Source organism: Triticum dicoccoides, chromosome 5A, assembly GCF_002162155.2.
Source record: "Triticum dicoccoides isolate Atlit2015 ecotype Zavitan chromosome 5A, WEW_v2.0, whole genome shotgun sequence".
NCBI lineage: Eukaryota > Viridiplantae > Streptophyta > Magnoliopsida > Poales > Poaceae > Triticum > Triticum dicoccoides.
Genome location: NC_041388.1, coordinates 537,821,335 through 537,829,591, shown reverse-complemented (window position 1 = coordinate 537,829,591; position 8,257 = coordinate 537,821,335). Strand labels below are relative to the sequence as shown.

General features: G+C 52.0%; 1 protein-coding gene across 1 annotated transcript; it reads left to right on the top strand.

The window, feature by feature from the left end:
- The first annotated feature begins 2,581 nt into the window (after window positions 1–2,581).
- On the top strand, window positions 2,582–4,908 carry LOC119302596 (protein STAY-GREEN, chloroplastic-like). Its single transcript, XM_037579631.1, has 3 exons — window positions 2,582–3,216; window positions 3,320–3,661; window positions 4,203–4,908. The coding sequence occupies exons 1-3, from the start codon at window positions 3,079–3,081 to the stop codon at window positions 4,554–4,556; spliced, it is 834 nt and encodes a 277-aa protein (XP_037435528.1). The 5' UTR covers window positions 2,582–3,078; the 3' UTR covers window positions 4,557–4,908.
- Window positions 4,909–8,257: the final 3,349 nt, after the last annotated feature.

Genomic DNA, 8,257 nt, shown 5'->3' with positions numbered 1-8,257 from the left:
ATCCGACTCAAGGTCATGTCACCGGTTCGACCAAACTTCAAGCTCAATTCTCTGTTCTTGACGCCATCTTTAAAGGCGCAGACTGCCTGATGATCAGACACATTCTCCACAGTATGGTGCAACGTGATCCATCTCTGAATATACTCTCTGAGAGTCTCATTGGTCTTCTGCACGCAGACTTGCAACTCCGTCAGTCCAGCCGGTCGTTTGCAAGTTCCTTCAAACGTTCTGATGAACACTCGGGACAGATCTTCCCAAGTGTAAATGCTGCTAGGAGGTAATTGAGTCAATCATGCCCTGGCAGAACCTTCCAGCATGAGGGGCAAATGCTTCATGGCCACCTCGTCGTTCCCACCACCAATCTGAACTGCCACTCGGTAGTCCTCAAGCCAAGTTTCAGGCTTAGACTCACCAGTGAACTTGCTGACTCCTGTTGCCAACCTGAAATTGAGAAGGATAACTGCGGCTCTGATAGCTCTGCTGAAACATTCAGGACCAAAAACATGCACTCGACTGCTTGTGGGCGCATCTCTGTCGAGTCCGCCTCGATGGGCTCTGTTCCGGTCGACCAAACCTTGCACGATAATGGATCACGCGTCGAAGCCTGGTTCTCTGGGGTCGACTGGAACTCTTCGCCCCGTACTGAACTGACGTCTGTCATCTTGCTGCCGAGGAGCGTAAGACCCACCCCTCGGAGGGGAATTGGGCACTCGACGCCTATCATCTCGGTCGAGTTGGTCACCATATTGGTCTCGCCGATTCTCGCGCCCTTCACGCTGCGGAGGCGATCTGGGACTGTGAGCCGACTGAACCGTATTCGCAGCGACGGATCGACTGTGAATTCTGTTGCGCGACTGCGACACGGCTGAATTCTGGTCTCCTGCTGCCCGGAGCAGATCCCTGATCTGCATTAAGCCTCTGCCAGCTTCCGACTGAGAGGGTTGGATGGACTCTGCTATACGGGTCGCAGCTGCTAAATTCTGGATTGGGGTTCGATATACCTGAGTCGGCGGGAAGAGTTGACGTCGACTGGTGTCGGGAATTCGTTGCCGCGCGCGCTCGTCGAGTGCTCGCTGAAGATTCTCCAGTCGAGTGCGTTCGGCCAAATTGGCCAAACGTACCTCCTCCAAGGCGCGAGCCTCAGGGGTTTCTCCTGCGATGGGAGTACGCAGGACATCCACGTTCCTGCGGCGAAGTTCCTCTCTTTGCAGAGAGTCGAGTGGCTCGGGCTGGTACTCTTCGTGGTCTCGTGCGGGGTCGCCTCCGTCGCCTGCTCCACCATCACGGGCAAAGCCAGGGGGACTGCGGGGCCCGTCGACCATCAGAATTTCTGCCGCTGGATCACTGCTATCGCACTCGGATGCGGTCTCTACGGAACCAGTCGACAGATCGAACAGGCCGTAGAGAGATTCGTCGGGCTCGATTGCCGCAACTTGGGTGGTGGCCGTCTGGCGAGCCACCGCGTGCCTCACCCACCGCTGAATCCTCGACCGGCCCGAGCGCTTGCGCTGACGGGAGACCGGGAGGGTGGTCGATGGGGATGTCGACCGATACGGGGTCGACGGTTGCCGCAGCAGAACGCCGCAGACACATGCGCGAAAATGCGTCGCACCGCGGACGGGGAGCGCATCAACGTCGAGTGGAGCCTCCTGGAGCCAGGCGGAGTCGTCGGCGATGAAGATGAGAGCGCCGAGACGGATCTCTCGACCCTCAACCAAAACTCCAGCAGCCACCATGATGAAAGTACTCGGAAGAATCGCAACTTCCCCACAAAATCGCTAAAACACCGGCCCCACAGTGGGCGCCAACTGTCGTGGTTCTAAGGCTGACAGTAGAGTGGGGGTAGGTATGGAGAGGCAAGGTCCTAGCTATGGAGAGATTGTAAACACAGGGGATGTACGAGTTCAGGCCCTTCTCGGAAGAAGTAAAAGCCCTACGTCTCGGAGCCCAGAGGCGGTCGAGTGGATTATATGTATACAAGTTACAGGGTGCCGAACCCCTCTACCTGTGGAGGGGGGTGGCTTATATAGAGTGCGCCAGGACCCCAGCCAGCCCACGTAGGAGAGGGTTTAAGGTGAGTTAAGTCTGGGGCGTTACTGGTAACGCCCCACATAAAGTGTCTTTACTATCATAAAGTTTACTTAATTACAGGCCGTTGCAGTGCAGAGTGCCTCTTGACCTTCTGGTGGTCGAGTGAGTCTTCGTGGTCGAGTCCTTCAAGTCAGTCGAGTGAGTCCCTCGTTGGTCGACTGGAAGGTGACCTCTTCTAAGGGTGTCTTTGGGCAGGGTACTTAGATCAGGTCAGTGACCCTACTCTAGGTACATGACCCCATCAGCTGACAAGTGGGACCAGCAGCCACGCGGGCCACAGCATGTGTGTAGAGCTAAACCACGGTCAAGCCTCGCTCCCACCAATGGAGAGACGCCACCTGCCGGCACATCGAGACATCCAAGCGTTCCTCGCTCCTTCTCGCGCCAACGCGCCCATCCCAAATCACCGGAGCTCGACAGATCCACCCGTTTCTCGCCACTCGCAGGCAGTCCCCGGCACGCCACCGATCGCTTGCCCGCGTTTTCCTCGTTCGTCCGCCCCGCCCCGCCCCGCGACGGAGCTTTCCTCGCCCGGCACACAACCGCGACGTTTCCCGACCCCCCACTCCACCACCACCACCACCACCACCCTCCTCCTCCTTCCTTGACCCCTGCCCTACCCTAACCGCCCCCCTATAACTCTCCTAGCCCGAGCTGACCGACGAGCAGTGCCACTTGGGGAACAAACGACGAATCCTATTGAGCTCCCTTCCCTCTGCCTGTGCCGCACGCACACGCGATTCCGCTCGGCTGAACCTGGTCGCCGATCGATTTCTTCCTCCGGTTGAGCGAGGCGTGCAAGCTACAGCGTCGCCGGTTGGTTAACTAGCCGGCAACCCCGGCTGCCGACCCTGTTTCATAGGCTCTCCATAGGCTTCCTTTCTTGGCCCCTGCTTCAGCTCCCACTTCTGTCTGCCTCCGAGGTGAAACCCAAGCCAGAGCACAAGATCCTCACTGGTACTAGTGGAGCTAGCTAGCCTAGCAGACATGGCCACCGCCTCCACCATGTCCCTGCTCCCCATCTCGCACCTCAAGCAGATGCAGCAGCAGCGGCGCACGCGGCTCGCCGGCGCGCTCCCCGGGAAGGTGCTCGTGCTCGGCCGCCGGAGGCGCCACGTCGTGCCGGTAAGAAGAATCACATCCGCTTACCGTCTGCTCCTCTCTCTATATCTCCCGCCGGTGACTTGATGGGCTGACGAACTGGATGCTCTGTTTTTGTGGGTTGCAGCGGGCGCGGCTGTTTGGTCCGGCCATCTTCGAGGCGTCCAAGCTCAAGGTGCTGTTCGTGGGGGTGGATGAGGAGAAGCACCCGGGCAAGCTGCCGCGGACCTACACGCTCACCCACAGCGACGTGACGGCGCGGCTGACGCTGGCGGTGTCGCACACCATCCACGCCGCGCAGCTGCAGGGCTGGTACAACCGCCTGCAGCGGGACGAGGTGGTGGCCGAGTGGAAGAAGGTGCAGGGCGCCATGTCGCTGCACGTCCACTGCCACATCTCCGGCGGCCACTTCCTGCTCGACCTCATCGCGCCGCTCCGCTACTACATCTTCCGCAAGGAGCTCCCCGTGGTACGTCCCAACCTGCCAACGCCGATCGCCAGCCACACCGGCGCAACGTGGGCACCCGCACGTCCACATAGTATTTTCTTTCAAGACCACGAATTTCTTCGCTCTGCGAGAGTTTTTGGCCACGAATTCGATGGCCAATTTCTTCAGCGTCATGATTCTCCATAGCGTGATCAACACACAGTGTCTTTATGTCCGTGTCACCATTATTTTGGCCTCGTACAGTTTCAGCATGTGCTAGCTGTGGGCTTTGGACTAGGTCATCTTTTGCTTTGCAATCTTGTCTGCCGCCTTGGGAAGGCTAAATTTTGGACAGAATCTCCTGAGTTAATCATACGACTGTGGTCTCAAGCTGATTGATGCCTTAACAAAAGTTCCAGATGAAGATTAAATGTGCAGAAATTTACTACTATAATTCACTGCTTGTAGAAATTTCAATATTATCTGCAAAATTTGCTGTGGCTAGACAGTGAAGTGGCTTGTTCTCTTGGCACGGGGCATAGGACACATGTTCTGAGTTCTGACTCTGCTTTGGTTTGGTCAGGTTCTGAAGGCGTTCGTGCACGGCGACGGCAGCCTGTTCAGCCAGCACCCGGAGCTGGAGGAGGCCACGGTGTGGGTCTACTTCCACTCCAACAACCCCAACTTCAACCGCGTCGAGTGCTGGGGCCCGCTCCGCGATGCCGCCGCGCCCTACGACGACGAGAACGCCACCGCCGACTCCCCAGCCGCCGACGCAGCCGTGGCCACTGCCACGGACGAGCAGGCGGTGCGCGCGGGCCAGTGGCCCCGGCGGTGCCCCGGGCAGTGCGACTGCTGCTTCCCGCCAGAGTGCCTCATCCCCTGGCCGCAGGAGCACGAAATGGCCGCCGACGCCGGCCAGGCGCCGCCGCAGTGAAGCCGGAGTGCGGACACAGATTAGCCGACCGAATCGTTCAGCTCGCCAAGGTACATACGTAGACGGATGCAACGCAGCGCATGCGGTGGCGGCAAGAGACCGCCATTGCATGCATGCATGCGCTGCGCTATTCTTTAATTGATACTCCTACTAGCAGCTTGATAATTAATTAGCTCAGCCGCAGTGCATTCTTAGGTTTAGCCAGGTAAATGTAACTCCATGGGTGTGGTGATCTAGCTAGCTAGCACCTTGGCTTGTAAATAGAAATCACATTATCAGTCGTTGTTGTACGTACGGGCAAAGAAAGGGAATCATTTGGGAGTGCATTCTAAGATCGATGTTGCTGCTGCAAGATACTACTCCTAGGGAGTAGGAACATTTCGCTGCTTCATTTGGACGGTGTTCGCACTGGGTTTGTGTAGGAATAAACGTGAAATTTCAGTCGTGTCACGATCGGGAGGTGTCGGGACGGCTCTGGGCTCTGGAGTCGTTGCGGGTTTGGCAACCGTTGTACAGTATTTCTCTGCTCTGGAACCGAAAGTGTGTGCGTTGGTAACGGTAGCTGTCGGGGTTGGCGTGCCGGTCTGGGTAAAACTGGGTCGGGAACTTTCTCACGAGTGATCGATTCGAGCTGGCCGATTCAGGATCACTTGGCTAAGTGGAACGGTGGATGGATGGACGGATGACACGTTGAGGTGGAAGGTGATTTCGGTTTGATTAGTGGTTTGCGTCATGGCTGGGATCTGCAACTTTGTCCGCACCCGCGGTAGTTCATGCGTGCAAGCGTTTCACATCCTTCTTCTACCGCTAAAACACCGTACGGCTCCACTGCTCGACACGTCGTTTCGAGTTTACTGTCCGCGTCGCAGTGACGGGCGAATCGTTTGTTGGACGGCGCTACGCATCCGTCGGCTGACCATGAGAGAAAAGATTGGCCAGCTCGGGAGTACGACCATGTTGCAAACCTCGTCTCAATACGATCATGTTGCAAACCTCGTTGCAACACGATACTTTTTTTCATAAACTTTCAATCTATTATCAACTATTAAAGTAGTAAAAAAAACACTAGAATTAACTAGCAAGATGCACATGCGTTGCACGGAATATCAAGATGTATTTATATGAGTAGTTTATTTTGTGGGAGAAAAGGACGAACGAGGGAATGCTTTATTTGCAAATGTGGAGAGGGGTGTGAGTATCTTTTTGCAAAATTATCATAGTTTTCTTCCTATCCGTCAGATATAAATCGGATGGCCTATATTGCAGGATGGCATGAAAACCATCATCACCAACTCTGTTTTTTATAAGATAGAAGTAAAATTTACATCTAGGTCCGTAAACCACCTAGCGACGACTACAAGCATTGAAGCGACCCTCACGACACTAGTAGAAAAAGGCTCATTTGTCCCAGTTCGTAAGGCCCATTTATCCCGATTCGGCAACCGGAATTAAAGGGTCGGTACTAAAGCCCAACACCTTTAGTCCCGGTTCTTATACCAACAGGGACAGATGGGCCTCCACGTGGCCGATGTGGCTTGCCCAGGCAGGGGGGCCTTTTGTCCCGGTTGGTAGCACCAACCGAGACTAATATGCGTCCACGCGTCGGCAGTTCAGAGGTTAGGGTTTTTGTTTTTTTTCTGAAGGGGGGAGAGGAGTTGGGGGTTTTGGGGGGTTCTGTAGGGTTAATTTAGGGGTTTCATATATTGTGTTAGCTAGCTAATAGAGAGAAGTGTCATCTATTATCTCCATGCTTGGTGGACGCTACATACTATACGTATAGAGAGGACTCGACACGCTAGCTAGTAAGCAAATAAAGGAAACCATTAAGTACAGAAGATTGTCATGAACATATACAGAGAGAAGTGATCAACCTCTCCTTCTCCGAGAGATTGGTCGAACAACAAGTTTTCGTATATCTATCCGACGCTGCTGGCTACATATATATATATATATACAATGTAAGATCTCTTACAATCCCCTAGTATCTGAACTCAAGTTCCACATGGTATTCTTTGGCTTTATTGATAACGTGGTCAAGAAAGAATCCCACCAATTCCTCTTGAATTGCTTTCATGCGATCTTGCGGTAGGAGTTCATCCCGCATCTGCCACATCTAATTTGAAGAAGGGGGTAAATACATAGATATGAATGAAACTCAACACAAATGATGGTAATAAAATGAAATTGTGAATATTATTGCTTATGCACTTCAAATTGTATTTTAGAGTAGCCCTGGTTTTTTGCAAGTCGCGTTGTAGATGAAGTCACAAACGTAGTATCCACAGTAATTATTTTCGGATTCCTGCCACAAGCACTTTACGAGAAATAAATGTCAATCAAACTGATAATGAAGCATTATAAATGGCATTGATGAAAGTAGCTAGAATCACCGGAAGATGCGTGGAACTAGCTAGCTAGTACTATTTACTTTCGAGTATGTCTATCGCAGCTCCACCGGCAGTCCCGGAGCTTGTGCGGTGAATACTTTCCAAATCCTGCGAGACAAAGAAAACAATTATTTGATATCAGAAAATGAACAAAGTTGCCTATATGGTGCGATAATGATCGATTGAACTTACTTCTCGAGCATTTTAGTCATGTCCGCATAGTCCTTGGGAGATTTTCGTCTCGAGTCTAAGACGGTTACTAGTCCCTGCTCAAGTTTAATCTCTAGGAGAATATAGTGGAACCTGCGCACGCATGCATAACTCATAAATTACATTATTATAACCTCGAGTAATAAGGGAAACCGAATATGCACAAGACAGTAACACTCACTTGAAGTTGTAAGGAAAGAGTATTTTATCTTTATTTTGATTTATTACCAACGATCGTAGCAAGTTGGCATCGGTTTCTTTGGCATGAAATGTAACCGTATATTCATCTATGAGATTTGTGTTAATGAACCCAATATCATAGATTTGTGCTTTTCTGCATTCGACGATCTTCAATCTGCATAATATAGTGAGGATAATTATATATACATGCAATGAAAGAGCTGAGCTATATATAGAGACTTAATGACAGAAGTAGTACTTACATATACTAGCAAGTGACCGTTAATTTATCGAGGGCCTTTTGATTGAAAAACTGGAAGAACTCCTCAAATGGAACAGACAACAGATCAATTCCAACGAGGTCGTGCTCCTCTTTAACTCTCAGCGTCAAAGTATCCTTCTCAGACTCTCTGCAGGTTTTCATGTACCAATCATGGAATCTTCGCATCATCGTTGTTAGAGGAGGACTTCCATCTTTGACGAGAGGCTTCCCGTACTGGTATCTGAATCCGTCCATCTCCATTATATCATAATGTGCATCGTCGTCGTGCATGTAATCTGCATGACTGGTACCAGGCAAGATCCCCAGATGATTGGCGATGATATCGCTAGACACCTTGAGCGGGGGGCACGATTGATTCGCTTGTTCGCAGAGCTGGGGAATATTTTCCCACTTCTTCGTTTTGCTAACCTTCGATCACTTCAAGTACTTCCCGACCGCTCCGCTTCGATATATGACCTTTCAATAATGCGCTCATAGTTGGTTTTCGGCAGAGACGATGGTGGTTTCTTCAGGGCATCGATAGTGCGATTTGCTTTACCGGATCTATCTTCTCCTCCGGAGGTGGATGTTTCTTAGCTCTTTGCATTTCAAAGAACTCCCTCACTTGGGCTTGATAGATCTCCGTGTTTTCCTTCTCGGTC

Coding starts and splice junctions, on each gene's coding strand:
- LOC119302596 (XM_037579631.1), top strand. CDS start 3,079: ATGGCCACCGCCTCCACCATGTCCCTGCTCCCCATCTCGCACCTCAAG. Junction 3,217..3,319: donor GGAGGCGCCACGTCGTGCCG/GTAAGAAGAATC, acceptor TGTGGGTTGCAG/CGGGCGCGGCTGTTTGGTCC. Junction 3,662..4,202: donor TCCGCAAGGAGCTCCCCGTG/GTACGTCCCAAC, acceptor TGGTTTGGTCAG/GTTCTGAAGGCGTTCGTGCA.